Source organism: Armigeres subalbatus, chromosome 2 (genome assembly GCF_024139115.2).
Source record: "Armigeres subalbatus isolate Guangzhou_Male chromosome 2, GZ_Asu_2, whole genome shotgun sequence".
Classification (NCBI taxonomy): Eukaryota; Metazoa; Arthropoda; class Insecta; order Diptera; family Culicidae; genus Armigeres; species Armigeres subalbatus.
In genome coordinates, this window is record NC_085140.1 from 131,927,471 (window position 1) to 131,943,866 (window position 16,396).

Sequence of the window (16,396 nt, forward strand, 5' to 3'; positions counted from 1 at the left end):
GGGAAACATTGTCGACTCCCTGGGCATAGTGTATCCGTCGTACTTGCCACACAATATACAAACTCATGCAATGACGGGTGTAGAAATGCTAATAGAATACTAAGATGAAAAGCAGGCCAGTTCCAGTTGGAATGTAGAGTCATGGAATAAGAAAAAGAAGAAGATCAGTTGGGCTTTGTTGGTCTGGTAGGAAGAATTCATTTTGGGAATTGGAATGTGTCCCCAGAAAGATTCCGCTGATGTTGAGGGGAGTATCATTTGCTTGAGAAACTGCACTGCACACAATTTCGACAAAACAACAAAAAACTGTTTTTCAACAATTTTGCACCGAATCTTTCGATTTCTTCGATACAAATCAATAGTTTTCAGCAAAACTCAACACACTGGGGTACTTCCAGTGCAGAAACTGCAAGCAATACTCTATAATTGCTCTTTAAAGTGCGTGTAAATATGTAGTTTCTCAATCAAACGAAAAAAAATCATACTTTTTTGAACAATTTTTTTTTTGTGTTTTTTGCCAGAATACGTATTTTTGCACGAGGATTCAGAATATAAAAATCTCATTTTGGCCAATAATGTCACATATACAGTTTCTCAAACAAACGGTTCAGTTCCTTCGGAAGTTGGGCTTTGACATATAGACCTAGATTAAGGGTCAGGGAGTGAATCTGGACTGACGTCACATAACATAAGTGCAACTTCGAAGCGAAACCGTTGCAAAAAGTTGGCCCCCTTTTGCTTCTCGCCAAAGTTGTTTAACTGGTATAGGGAACATCGTTCTGTCATCTGAGAAAAACGACACGGCACTAAAAAGTGGTATAAAAGTTAAGCCCTGCACTGACAAATAAATTAACTCAAAATTTGAGTCACATTAATTGTATATTACTCGGCGACTCGGCCGCACGAAAAAAAAGTCTGTTGTTTCACTTTGTATGTGCTACGTAGCCGTGTTTCGAATTATGCAATAAAATATATGGTACTTGAAGCATCAAACATACATATAACTCACTCGTTTTTAGGGTATCAAAAAAGATTAATTTTACAAAATTAGGCCTCCATTAGGCAAAATAAATGTTATTGTTGAACGCTTTTGAGTTTCATTCAGATCAAGGGCCGATTAAGGGAACCGAGATATTGAATTTATTCGCGTTATGGACATTTTTTCTCATTGACATTGTGCAATGCTGGATGGCCACAGTAAAAGTAAAATTTTAACACTACCTGTCGAAATCGGATTTTCAATTGTTAAATGCATTGAATCAATTGTTTACAATAGTTATACAATAGTTTACAATAGTATAAAATCTTAGAGAGTAAACTGAACGATTCATACCAAAATCGCTTGAATCCGTTCAAAAACGGCTGAGTTATTGAGTTTTACTTCCTGACCTCTTTTCGTGAAGGTCCCAAATTTGAAACTTTTTAATGACCCCCCTATCTTACCGAAAGAGTAATTCTACGTCAAAACACTTTTTCAAATTTCTTGATGGGCGATTCTATTTGATGCCCTGATGCTCTGGATAAAATTTCAGCCAAATCGGTCAACGTTTAGACCGTGCTAAACTCGTTGAAAGTTTATATGGGAGATGTATGCATCGAAAAACAGTGATTTGCACTTGTCATAAGACGAGTTTATACAATCCCATTGAATTCCACCAGTGGTGGAACTCAATGGGATTGTCTTATGACTCTTATGTCTTATGTCTTATGACTCGTCTTATGACAGGTGAAAACATTCCACTAAAAAGCTCAAAATAATTTTCTTATCAAAGTGATTTGCAGTTAAATGGCACAATTTACGATGAAGAACCGTGATACTAATTCAGTTAATATAGAATTAAATACAAAATCCTATGCTAGAAATCCGCGAGAAGATTAGAATTTATTAAGCAAAGGCTATTAGCTATTTGCTGGAGTGTTGTATGAGTGAATTTATTACTTTTCTAGGGTTAAAGAAACGAAATTTTCTCAAACTGCACTGCAGAAAAATGCTAATTGCTTCACCGAGTAAACACTGATCTTCTTGCGGTTTCCAGCCTAGCATTCTGTATTAAATTCTACATGAACTGGATGTGTATCATAGTTCTTCATCGTAAATTGTGCGAAGGCCGACGGAGGTCCTTCGTAGCTTAGTTGGTTAAAGCACCAGTCTAGCATACTGAGGGTCGTGGGTTCGAGTCCCATCGAAGGGAAAGTGGTTACCTCCAATACATTTTTCAAATCAAAAATCTTCCACATAATGTACATATTCACATATGAGTTTTCAGAACATTGTAAATTAATGTCCAAGTCGGGTGGTTTAATACCCGGAATATAGGCAATTAACTTTGATTGAACTTTGATTGAACTTGTTCTTTCAAATATAATGTTGTAATGATCAAACGGAGGAATTGGGTTAAATTAACCAAAATTTTCAAAGTAGAATGTCTCCTCATTAAAATGGGGGAGGCATTTTTGAGAGAAAGGGTGACTTTTTCACTGTGGGAATAATATCAACATAAAAACAGTACCCATTAATGGGTAAAGTCATCTAACTGTGTAAGGTTTGATTGTGTTTACAATATATTTTTCCGTGTTTCGAAAGTGAACTGGTATAATGCCTTTGACATTACGATGTTCTCTATACCACCTCTGAATCTGTACTTGGGTACATCTTTTTGAACCCGAGTTACACATATGTTATGTGCTGACGTTGAAGGTCCTCGGAAAGGGGTTTTCGGAGGAGACAGCGAACTGCTGGAATTGGAAGGACTTATGAACAAACGTAGTGCCGATATCTCCGATATGATCATCGCCTCCTCATCAGCGAGATTCGCCTCTGCATTGGGTGAATTCGTAGGCATGAGGTGAGAGTTGAACGGCAATTAAACACACGCGGACTGGAAGATGCCAAGGTGAAAAGGTCCTTCGTGGAAGACCTGGAGACTCGTGCAGCAGATATCCCGGAAGGTGACAGCGGCCGAGTAGCACACATGTTGCAGGGTTGTTACGACTACGCGGATTTCGCGATTTTCGCGGATTTCGCGGTTTTCGCGGATTTGGCGCGGATTTACATAACGATTTTAGGGTTTCGCGCGGATTTGGCGCGGATTTTGTTTTAGGTTTAAATTTAATAAATTAGTTTGATGCCTATCTACACACTCAGTTTTTATTTCTGTAGCTCGGCAAAATCCGCACAGCCGTGTAAAAAACTAATATCTCGTCAAAAATGAGGTTTGTTAGCTGAGTTTCGGCAAATTATTTGCTGATTTTCAGCATCTTTGACAGATATCTCGGCGAACAACATGTTTACTGGGGCTCGGCTGTGCGAATCTCGGTAAAAGTTGAACAAATTGCTGAGATCCCGGTAAAAAATAAGTGTGTAGATGGGCTTTATTTTCATTAGCAAATGTTGTTGAGAACAAATTTACGTTTCAAGGTTATTAACATTATTTTTCGGATATGTCCAATTCCTTATTTAATGGCATGCATTACACTCTCAAGCATTATTTAAACAAATGTTATGATGAGAGATACGCCACTTGTTGTCATTTTTAATCCATTCTAAAACACGACACCATGTCTATTGAAGGACATGAACACCCATTTGTATATTGACAATTTCTTTGCAATTTCAAAATATTTGTCAGTTTCTAATTGGTTGTTTCTTCTACGATGAACCACTCAGCATGATATATTATATCATTTTTCAAAAGTCGTCAGGAATTCTTTCATAATATTGGAACATTTTATATTTCCTTTATAACATTCATCTAGAACAAATAAGGGTTTATACAACAATTGAAAACATAAAAATGTTCTGTGATTTAATGCAGATGCCTCATTTTAATAAGTTCTTCCGAAGAAAGTCAATCAAAAATTAGAAAATGATTCTCAAAAGTTATTTCTGGCGGGTTTTTTATGATACTTTTGGCTAACTCCGATTTTACAGGATTACCAACAGAAAACGAAGAAACTTCCTAAAGAAGTTTCCACAAGAACCCTATGATGATCCTTGTATAATTACCTTGCAAACAAATTTACACTGCGTAAAGAGGATTTCTGCAGCATTAAAAACCCGAAAAAACATTTTTGGAGGAATTTCCTGGAGCGGTGATCGCAGGAATGACTATAGAAAATCGAAAAGAATGCCGCCTTGAATTTACAAAAGAGTTATAGCGATGATCACAGAAATTTCTTTAATAAGTGCTCAAAAATAGAACCGGGAGTTTTTCCGCAGGAAGTCACCTTCCCTCCAAAGACTGCAAGCCGAAAAAAACCCATTCCGTTTTACAGAAGTTTTGTTTAAAAAACGGAGCTTCATTTTCTAATTCCTTAATATCTACGCAAGTTTGTCTTGTGATCAATAACTACAACCAAGCTGCAAAATTAATTACTTCAAAAGAAATTGCGGTTTTAGCAGATTTTTTAATATTTGCCACGTTTATCTTTAATTAATTGTGATCAAATCTGGCCTTAACATTCATTTGTATATCAACGTACCTTACGCCGAATTTTATAAAGTTCTATCAACAAAAAAAAACCCTGACAATAACGGAACAAAACATGCCAAATCCATCATCTAAGTAATCCAAAAAGCGGTGCTTATGCAAATAGTTTTGACTGTTTAGTTCTTGTTCTCTTAGATTCAGTACTTCTAGTGGTGAATAAGACCATTTAGAAGGGTTGTAATCAGTGTTGGTAGAATCATGCTCAAATCTCACTCACCGAAGCCTCATGCGCAAGCTGACTCGCATTTGCTTAGAATTTAGATCTGAATCGCGCGAATTTGGCGCGGGATGGATTTCATGTCGCGCGGAAATGGCGCGGATTTGATTTTAGTCGGCGCGGATTTGGCGCGGAAAATATTTCAGGATCTCCGTAACAACCCTGATGTTGTAATTTAGTTGCCATAAGTTGTGGAAATTAGGGCACATTTAAGTTGTCGAGACCAAATCTGATCAAAATGTGCTTCTAGGGCATGGAAGGCAAATGAACCACCACCAAGAACGCCTTCATCGCCGCCAGTGAGAATAATCTGGGCGAAGTGCGCATTTGGAGATAACAATGGATCACCGATGAGGACTGGAGGAAGTAACTAACGTCAACGCAACCAAATCGTTGTATGTAAGGACGGCTACTCCTTCCAACTTCATAGTTTTTGGTCAATCAATGGAGAATGTCGTAAGCTTCCAATATCTTGGTAGCCGAAGGGCGTCAGATGGCGGTACCAAGACCAACATAGGTGCACGTATCAAGAAGGCAAGGGCTGCATTTGCGAGTTTACAAAATATCTGAAAAAAAACAGGCAGGTTCGTGAACGCACAAAAATCTGAATATTAAATTCTAACACGAAACCTGTGATGCTATACATGGTATGTATCACTGTATCAGTGGAGAATCTTAATGACTGCAGGTGTTTATCAACAGATGCCTGAAGTACATAAATCGAGCATGGTGGCTTCACAACTTAATCTCAAAAAAAGGACTCCATCGTCGTTGTCACCAAAGTCCTGAAATTCGGGATCAGAAGTGAGGCTGGGTCGACCACACTCTACGTAGAGGCAAAAACGAAATTTGTTAGCAAGCATTAGACTGGCACCCAGCAGGACACTGCAGCAAAGCCAGACCCAGAGGCTCATGGCGGCAGCCTCAATAAAGAAATAAAGGAACTAAACCGAATCTAACCTGGCAACAGCAATCGTGCATCATTTGATAAGAATCACTTGTCTCATCTTGCAATCTATGAAATTTTATGGAATACGGTGCTTTTTTTGTATTCAAGGTTTGATTTTCGGTGCAGTGTAGCAAGAGTAGAAGAGAAACGAATCTGTCACACAAAAAAGGGAGCACAAAGAGCGTGCGATAGCTGAAGCGCAGGAGAACATGGATAGAAGATATGCGGAGGTTCCACGCAACTGCCGCGTGGAATAAGACTGCGCTAGTGCCAGCCATGTGCAATGACTAAGAAAGGAATTTGCTGACAGACAAGACTATGATGGCAGTCAGGAGGAAAAAGCACTTCGAAGATTTTTTGAAGGGTCAAAACGCATGGGGTATTAACCGATTCAATCCGGATGGGTCATATATGACCCAAGACGAAAATCAGTTGTCGAAAATCAGTTTTAAGAGATAGAGCCTTGCTTTCTTCAGCAAAAATGTTCAAAATTAACTGTTCCATCCAGGAAAAATATTGCCCAGGTCAGGTTATGGTCACTAGGATGATCTAGAGCATCCAAACTATCCTTGAGTTCTAATTTTGATGTTCTAAGGAATTAAAAACAATTTTTTACCACATTCTGATTAAATAATTGAAATGGAAATGCTTTATGATAATATCCCGCACCTGTCCTGCAGTAGAACAGATCTTTTCAATACCTAAGATACTCCGAACAGTTCTTGAACTCAGATCTTAATATTCAAATTGGTCAACAAAAAGTTCTACGATGTCCCCACTATTTTTATGAGTTGGGACAGCTCCACGGTTCTTCATTACACCATTACAGACACACCACAGAATTCGTTTAACATCTACGACACTTCAAACTCTCCTTGAGTACAGATCCTAATGTTCAAATCGATCAACATGCAGATCTTCGATGTCCCCACTAGTTTTATGAGTTGGAATAGCTCCAGGATACCTCGCAACACCATAACAGACACTCCACAGAATTCGTTCGACATCTACGACACTCCAAACTATCCTTGAGTACAGATTCTAATATTCAAATCGATCAACATGCAGATCTTCGATGTTCCCACTAGTTTTATGAGTTGGAATAGCTCCAGGATACCTCGTAACACCATTACACACTCCACAGAATTCGTTCGACACTTACGACACTCCAAACTATCCTTGAGTACAGATCCTAATGTTCAAATCGATCAACGTACAGGTCTTCGATGTCCCCACTAGTTTTATGAGTTGGAATAGCTCCAGGATACCTCGTAACACCATAAAAGACACTTCACAGAATTCGTTCGACACCTACGACACTCCAAACTATCCTTGAGTACAGATCCTAATATTCAAATTGATCAACATGCAGATCTGCCGATATTTTATGAGTTTTGTATATACTACTGTAATAATGTTCCATGGGGCTCCTCCAACTATTACACAAGCTCGGGAACCTATGAACTGCTCTGTTGATCTTGTAGACCTCCAAGATCTGAACTCAAGAATAGTTTGGAGTACCGTTTATGTTTTGGTAACACTGCGATTTGATAAAAAATAGTTTAATTATGTACAATTGCCAACTTCAAATTAGTATTGAGGCCCCGTAAAACGCTTTGTTGTTTATGTAGAACATCAAGATCTGAACTCAAGGAAGGTTTGGAAGTCCTAGAAGATCTCAAAAACATATTTTCCCCCATATTTCTACTTTTTCGTGGTTTGCATCCGTTTTTAAAGCAGAATGTCCAAAATTTATGTTGAAATACGATGAAAAAAAAATCCGTATTGAATCGGTTAAGGTGCAGGATGGTCATAGTCGGCGATGCTCAAGCTTTGCAAACACCAACGCTAGATGAGGCCCTAAATAAAGCTGAAAACAGTTAAACTGCTGAGAAGGACGAGATCTCGGTCGTGATTCCAAACCCTTGAAGTGAGTAGCTGCATCAATCGATCCACCAAAACCAAGAAAGCACGGGGAAGGGTCATTTGGCCTAGAGCTGTGCGCCGCCGCGCCGCGCCGCGGCCGCCGACGATTTTCTTGCGCCGCCGCCGCCACCATTTTTAAGCGGCGCGCCGCTGTAATTTTTTGTCCACGCCGCCGGGGAATTTTGAGCGCGCCGTTGAAATAATTTCAGTGTCGTAGCCGGGGGTGGTTTTGGGAATTCATCATCCTCCCCCAATTTGTTAGAAGAAAAATTCCGTTCAAACCTTTATACATTCGACAAATTTCGGCTGCGCCGCTGATAAGAACATGTACACTCAAACCTGTTTTAATGTCACTTGTTGGGAGGATGCAAAAAGAGTTTTTGTTCAAATTACTTGTTTTTCACTTAATTGATCTTCAAATATTTTTAAATATGATACAAAATTATAGCAATCTAAGGACCCAAATTAAATTAATTAATTAAAAATGTTATCGCCACATGTTTTAGGTCTTCCAAGAATTTCCTGGAGTTTAGGCTTTCAGATCTCCATGCGAAAACTAATATCTTCTAGCTTATAAATCAATATTCCTAGCGATGCATGAATCAAATTATACATACCTTCAACATGTGTTTTATTACAGGTAACCCAAGAATTCCGTGGAGTATAGGCCTTAATGTCTATACGAGTAATGAAAGATCTATTAGCTCCTTTTTGAAATGCTTCTCGAAATTAACATGCTGTTAGTGATCATTTGGGTCAAATAGCATTTGACTTCTTGTTTAAGGCTTATCCAATTTGGTTATATGGATCACATAGAGCATGAACCATTTTTGGAAAGATCTAACAGCCAATAGGGCGTATACGTAAGGAAATTATATTTATTGAACGGCTACTTCGTTATCTCGTTTTCAAAATGGATAATTCCAAATTGGACATGCCCTCAAAAATTATTTTGTTCCAGGTCTTCCGAGAATTTCCTTAAGTTTACTGGTTATGGATCGACTGTGCGATTGAATTATATTTATTGAACGGCTACTCAGTCTTACAATTTCACAACGAGTTTATTATCTACCGGACGTTTCGACACGGGGATTGTGTCTTTTTCAAGGGGAAAATATTTCTGTTGTTTGTCGTAATGTGTTTAGTCTAACTTGAACCGTCTGTTTGTCTAAATGTCCGTACATGACTTCGGAAGCACTGCTATCACTTTTCATTTCTTTCCTAGCTAAAAGGAAATAAAAGCTAGGAAAGAAATGAAATGTGATAGCAGTGCTTCCGAAGTCATGTACAGACATTTAGACAAACAGACGATTCGAGTTAGACTAAACAAACGACGACAAACAACAGGAATATTTTCCCCATGAAAAAGACACGATCCCCGTGTCGAAACGTCGGGTAGATAATAAACTCGTTGTGAAATTGTAAGACTGAGTAGCCGTTCAATAAATATAATTCAATCGCACAGTCGATCCATAATCAGTAAATTTAAGGAAATTCTCGGAAGACCTGGAATAAAATTATTTTTAAGGGCATATCCAATTTGGCCTTATCCATTTTGAAAACGAGATTACAGCTGTTTGGCGGTCGTACATTCATTACGTAAGCAAATGTTCAGGGGTTTTTTTACCCCCTCCCCCCATTTAAGATTTCTGTCATACAAATGATTTTTTATTTATATGGTGCGTAAGAAAAAGGCAGACCCCGCTTCGCCATAAGTGCTTACGTTATATGTGTATCCCAAGCAGCACACATGTTGTAGATAAGTTAAAGTAACTCATATACAACCAAATTTGGTCACATTTGAGTTGCTGCAACCAAATCAGTGTGAATTGTGCTACTCGGGCGGCCCCTTAGATACGCGTGCAGACCTTCAGGCTGAAATTCCAGAGAATTCTTGGATGAACTGTAGTGGAAAAATTGTTGAACGCTCATCCAATTCAATTCTATGGACCACAATCAGCATAAACGAATAAAAAAGCAAACATCTTTCAAGGAGCTCAAGGCCTATACTCCAGGCAATTGTTGAATGAGCTGGGATGCATTTATTATTATGGGTAGAAATGAGTCTTTCCTAATAATCTAAAAAGTAGGAAATCGATCCGTTGCGCTTAATGTTTTACTTGCTCGAGAGTCGAGAGAAAATGAAATTCTAGGAACTCCGCCACCAGCGATTCTTTTTACAGACATTCTCGGGATTCAAGACTTCTCCAAAAAATCGGGAGCAATAAGAAAATGTTCCGTTGAGATTTTTAAATTCTTTAATTCTAATAAAAAATTTCCTCGTGAAATACTGCGAAATTCCGTCTTAAACAATTCTAGGAAACTCATATTTCAAAAATACAGGGTTATACTTTCTCTAGGAATTCTTGAGAACTTCTACCCATGAGTTCTAAAGGAGATTGGGAGATTGATTTTCCAATCATCTGTATTCCTCCACCTAGTGTAATTCTGGGGATTTCCTTCGCCAGGAGTTCAGAAATTATAGGGAATTATTTCACCAAACAATACATATCAGTATTTTACCAAACAATACATTATTAGCATTTTACATTATTATTACACAATTACATCAGTATTTTTAGAGAATTTTACATTCTTGCATTAGTATTTTAGAGAAATTCTAGATCATTCTCTCTCTAATAACTGTGAGGAATTTCTTCCTCACGAATTATGGGGAAATCTTCTCCTATAAATTATAAGAAATTTCTTCTAATTGTATTCTGGAGAATTCCTTCGATAGGACTTCTAAAAAGTTCCTTCTACAAGAATTCATGTGAAATTGTGGGGGAAGGTGGTTTATACACGCACAGTTGAAAGTATGCTCTCTTTGGCAGAAATACACTCTTTTGCGGGAGAATGGGACTACCCACAAAAGGAGTAAAATTTGATGCATAAAAAGGATAAGTTTTACACATTTGTCCTGCTTTTATGCATAAATGTGAATCATTTGTGAATAAAAGATAGTCATAATTGTGCATAATATTTATTCCTTTTTGTGTGTAGTCCCATTCTCCCACGAAAGATCGTACTTTGAAGTCATAATTAAATACTTTATAGTCAAAAGAGCATACTTCAATGTATTTATGTATAAACTTTTTTAGCAGTGCACTCCCAGTTTTTCAATTCACTCCAAGAATTCCTTATCTACGAGTTTTAGGGATTCACATTCTCTTATTCAGAAGTTCTGAGGAATGAATAATTCGTGTCCCAGAATTTTTGGATGGGAAACCCCTGGAAAATTTCTTTTATCAGTTCTTGCAAATTTCCGTATTTATTTTCACATACATATGTCATGCAGGAATTCTCTCATCTGATCTTTTTTGTTGACATTACATCCCCATTTGAAAATTGCCGTATCGCAGCTTGGTGTTCACGCACTTCTACAGTTTTTTATCTGCAAGGTTTCAAAGTAGATGCACTATTTTTGCATTCCTGTGTCACAAACACGATGATGCCCATAGGCATGGGGTAGTACCAAAAAAAACTTACACCGTACCAGGAAACGGATCCAGTCACCTTCTGCGTGGTCTTGCTGTGTGGTCGCCAGGTTGAGGAAAGCGTAATTCAGGATTTTTCATAGTATTTTAACTAAGAATTACAAACCCTCCCGGACAAATTGTTTAAGAATTTCATGAAGAAATTTAGAGAAGAATTCCTGGAGAAATCATGGGATTAAATAGTAAAGAAATTCCTAAAGAAATTTTTAAAGGAATCTTCGGTGATTTTTTTCATTGTATTCCTAGATGATTAGTCAACAGCATACAATAATATTAAGCGTATTGCAATCAATGCACGAGACATGCAAATAATATTATAATGCAAATAATGTTTTTCCGAATGGGTCGGTTGGCCGAATGGGTCGTTTGGCCGAAATGGTCATTTGGCCGAAAGGGTTATTTGGCGGAAACGGTCTTTTGGCCGAAAGGGTCGTTTGGGCGAAAGGGTCATTTGGCCGAAAGGATCACTTGGCCGAAATGGCCATTTTGTCGAAAAGGTCATTTGGCCGAAAGGTGGTAGAAAATCGTAGATAGGTTGGATTCTGCAAGCCACATAGATCGAATAAGATACACAGTCGTATCAAATTGACCAACTATGAAACGTTCACCGGATGTCTTTTACGTACACAAGAACAAGAGGTCCGCACTTGTATCAAAACGATGATGAAAACAAAAATTAGAATTAGATGATTCAGTGAAAATAGTTCTAAATAGGGCATAAACTGGCACAAGACGGTGAGGTTCGCAGCGAGCAAGCGTTTGCGTTTCAATTGCAGACTGCGTGGCTGGCGATGCGCAGCCATAAGCCGAGCGGAATGTAGATTTTTTGATGTATTGCACAGGTCATCCGGTATTAAGACGAGCTCGGAGGTCTAGTGGCTACCGCTTCTGCCTTATAAGCAGGAGGTTGTAAGTTCAATTCCAGGCTCGACCTTTTCTACTTTGTATTTCTATCTTAGTTCTTTCTGTGTTCCACGTTCTACCTACTGTTATAACCTTCCACACAATTCCAAAAGCCTCCCGTGGTACCTATGAGAGGTCGTAGAGTTTTCTGCATCTTTCTTAAGTAGGTGTCCAACTAACCAACCTTTCCCTTCCTCAGCATTCGCAAGGACGTGGCCAGGACAGATCTCGACTATTGGAGAGTGCATTGCTTCCATCTAAGAGATAGAGGTTCGTCCCAAATCAATATCTGTGGTAACGGATGAAGGTGATGCTACTTTCATACAATAGTCTTGACTTGTACCACCTACGAATTTGTGCTCAATGCTAATGCTATTGCACAGGTCAACCGGTATTAGTTTGAATGAATAATAGTAGTTCCAAAATATATTAAGCTTTTACAAAGTTTGAGCAGCAAAACCAATTCCTCACATAATAGAATGTATAAGTCTGAAGCAATTCCTGTGTCTCTAAATATTATTCTCAGCAGATAATTTTGGAGAAAACCTCTGAATTCCTATGAAAAAAACCGATAACAAAAAAATAAATCCAAATAACTATTTCAAAAACACTTAAGAATGGCGAGATGTAACTACCTTCGATTGAGAATGTCGTGTTTTGGAAATTGTTTACCGAAGGAAATGGATGGCACTCCGTAAAAAAAAATGTGGAATAACAAATAGGGGAAACCGGGGTAATATGAACCCCCGGGGCAAAACGACCTTTTTGCATTTTTAGGTACATTTTAGGCAGTTTTTCGAGAGTATTTACTACAGCGCATGTAGTTCGGATCTCGAGCTACCAATCCAGTAGTAAACATTCTTGAAAATATTCTTGGAACACCGCTAAAAATGTCAAAAGGTCGTTTTGCCCGGGGTGCATATTACCCCAGTTTACTCTATGGCTTCGAAGTTCTGAAGTTTTTTGCATTCAAATCTGGAATCCTGCATTTTATAGAGACTTGTAAATTAAGTAAAAACTATCATGGGATTTTTGCTTTTATCGTACACCAAGATGTACCGAAAGGGTATATGTTTACTCCAAAAAAGAACTTTTGATAGGAGGCCCGTAGAACTTACTTTCATAATCGACTCAACTCCACGAATTGAGGTGATGTATGTCTGTGTGTGTACGGGCCCTCCTTAGCCGTGCGGTAAGACGACCTATCAGTGCGGTAAGACCACCTATCAGTAATATTTTAGACTTTTCGTATATGCTTTTTAACCTTTTGGAACGAACGAAATGGCGTCCTCTCCGCTAGGTGGGATGAAAAAAGTGTTTGTGTATAATACAATGTTGTGTTGTTCAAAATATATCTTACTATCTGATTTTTCTTTCGGTACGTCAAACCTCCATAAGTCAATATTGAAGGGTTCATCGACTCATAGAAATATCGAGTTGAGGAATGGAAAACCTCTGGGAAGGCGTTTGAAGGGACTACCATAGTACTTCAGAAAATATTCTTAAATATGGCATAATTTGCTTCTATAAGTCGATTTCGACTCATGGAGGTTTGATTGTAATTTATTTGGCGTGATCTTATTTTGCTTGGTGCATTGCTGAAAAGTTTTAACATATTAGGAGGTTGTACCATCACACCTCCCTATAAGTTTATATAATATTTTAGTTTTGAGATTTTGATTGCACATGAATCATTACTGATATCTGAATATTTTTAAATAAATCTGAATGTTAATCTTTTTTTCACCATTTTAACCTAGAGCTTATTTCAGATCAAGATGTTAATTTGAAGTGTTTTAACCAGCGTAATGTATCCGTAGATTGATTTCCTCGTTGCATCCAACGTCTTAGTTTGCACTTTTGGCCATCGAGCTGAAACAAACAGAGATAATAAATATTCTACTCATGATAGGTTTACCCACCGATTGGATGCGCTTAGCGGTGATAACGATCTCTTAGTATAAAAGGAGTAGCGTGACTTTTCTATCATCAGTGGATGCAGATTAGTAGTGTGTGGATTCACAATGGGATCGGTCACTTTGCTCTTGGTGCTACTGAGCTCCACTGCAGTTCTTTCAATACCAGGTAAGTACCCGCCAGAACATTAAGCCCAAACTGTAGGATTCTATTTAAAACTTATCTGACATTGATTCAGCATCTGAGGGAGCAAGATTCAGACGAGATAGCTCTACGCTTCCTGCACCCGGTGTTTGCGGTTTGAGTTTGGCGGATCGGATAGTAGGCGGAACTAGAACAGCCATCAATGCGTATCCTTGGGCATCCCTGCTCCTGGCTCAGCATAAGCAAGGCGGTACTGCCGTTCCGTTTTGCGGAGCATCGTTGATTTCGGATCGATTTGTCCTGTCCGCAGCGCACTGTATCCCCGAACCGTCCGAGAGCTACAGAATGTTAGTGTTATCATAGTTCTTAAATAATAATCCAGCAGTAACGATTGTTTTCAATTTCACAGAGCAAAGGTTCGTCTCGGTGAGTGGGATATTTTGAGTAAGAATGATTGCGAGGATGATCACTGTTCAGATGACCCGATTGATGCCCCGGTCGAAAGCATTGAGGTTCATAAGGAATACTCGGGTGAACCGGATTTCCACAATGACATTGCCTTACTCAAATTGGAAAACCCAGTAACCTTCACTGAGTTCATTTCACCGGTGTGTCTTCCGATGAGTCAAAAACTTCTAACGAAATCAGAAAGCGGACGCAAATTCACTGCAGTTGGATGGGGTGATATCAAACACGATGCTAAAAATAGAGGTGAGCTGTCTGGTAACCTTTGATGTTTTACAAATAAGCTTGAATCGTTATTTCCAATGTAGATGTCCAAATTGGTAATCGCTACAAATTTGAGGTGAAGCTTCCTGGAGTACCATTATCAACTTGCCGCACATCGTATCCTAACCTGCGGGACACGGAAATGTGCGCCGGAAAAACTGGTAAGGACACTTGCCAGGGTGACTCCGGTGGACCGCTGTCCATCGCGGAAAATGACGGCTATTGGTATCAGTATGGTGTGGTCAGCTATGGTTACGGTTGTGGATGGCGAGGATATCCGGGCGTGTACACTCGCGTTACCAGCTTCATACCGTGGATCAAGGAAAATATGAAAAAGTTAAGCAAAACTAGTAGCAGTCCGGCCAATTCTGGAAGCACAACGTTCTCTTCGGATTGGGAACATCTCATACATATATTGAATAATATTTATGTCGACTGAGAATTACATACCAGTTAATAAATCTTGGTGCATATATCAACTGCTTTTTGTATGAAAGCATGTATTGTAGTTATCAGTCACTGTTTGAATAAAAATATGAACATTTGCAAGGATAGCATGTGGTCAGCTTTAAGCATCTCTTTTGATATGTAACTCCCGGGAGTTTATGTCATTGAGTTGGATACTTCGGATAGCTGCTTCAATCCCATGCCGCGATGGGATATCGGAGTTGACACGAGCACGAACCGTGTTGTGTAAGCTTAAAAATATCTATACCTTTATACATCTGCTATAACTCGTGTTTTATGTGACGTCGCCCGATGATGTTCTCCTGTTTAACGCTGAGTATGGTCCGCTGCACCTTGTGCTCAAACACTTCGAAGGCTCTTCGATCAGTCTACTTTAACGCCCATGTTTCATGGGCGTGTATAGTGATGAACTCTTCAAATGTTGAAAAATCACTTTAATAAAGATAAAAAAAATCATGTTCGTATAAATTTACCTGAATAATCAGAGTAGTATAAAGAGCGAGTTTCGCCTTCATTTGAAGACTACGGGACAAAACCTGGTTACGAAGTCACTATCTCCCTCTGAAAAGACAAAAAAGCCTCTTATAAGTCAATCCTGATAATATCGATATCGTCCGCGAAGTCTACATTGCGATTTTGTTATAATGGTACTGCTTCTTTGCATTGTCCCCATTGAGCGCTATGTTGATCGGTTAATTCGAGAGTGCATCGCTCTGCTTCAATCCATCAATCAATTGATGTCGCAATCTGATTCGCAACCCTCACAATTTATTTCGAACCCTCCAACATTATACGTAAAGTGAAACAATGTTTCTACTCTCAATCCTGATTGAAAATCCTATTTCCAGAAAAAGGCGTTAGATTACTATACAGTATACGTTCGATAACTGCAAGTAATTTAACTGCAATGCTTTTTAACTGCAATTCGATCGTTGCAACAATTTTACAGTTATCGAACTGCCAAATTTATTATTACTGTCTTTATTTAAGAGGCTTTCAGCCCTAGGCTGGCTCACCTTTTAACTGCCAAACTTACAATCAGATGCTCTATCATTGTACCGACAACAGTGTGACGATTGAAATGCGTTGCCGCAATCGAGCGGCATTCGTTAACTGAAACGTAAACATAATGCAGTTATCGAACGCCTATTCATTT

At 38.7% G+C, this 16,396-nt stretch overlaps 2 protein-coding genes and 1 non-coding gene across 3 annotated transcripts in view; all 3 read left to right on the forward strand.

Moving 5' to 3' along the window:
- LOC134210855 (mucin-3B-like) overlaps positions 1-16,396 on the forward strand; it is a 75,492-nt gene that overhangs the window by 41,762 nt on the left and 17,334 nt on the right. The window lies entirely within an intron of this gene.
- On the forward strand, positions 2,119-2,193 carry Trnaa-agc (transfer RNA alanine (anticodon AGC)). The gene has a single exon. It is a non-coding gene; the product is annotated as a tRNA-Ala (tRNA).
- On the forward strand, positions 13,909-15,329 carry LOC134210857 (CLIP domain-containing serine protease B4-like). Its single transcript, XM_062687217.1, has 4 exons — positions 13,909-14,067; positions 14,138-14,390; positions 14,453-14,754; positions 14,817-15,329. Exons 1-4 carry the CDS (start codon positions 14,007-14,009, stop codon positions 15,209-15,211), a joined length of 1,011 nt encoding a protein of 336 aa, XP_062543201.1. The 5' UTR covers positions 13,909-14,006; the 3' UTR covers positions 15,212-15,329.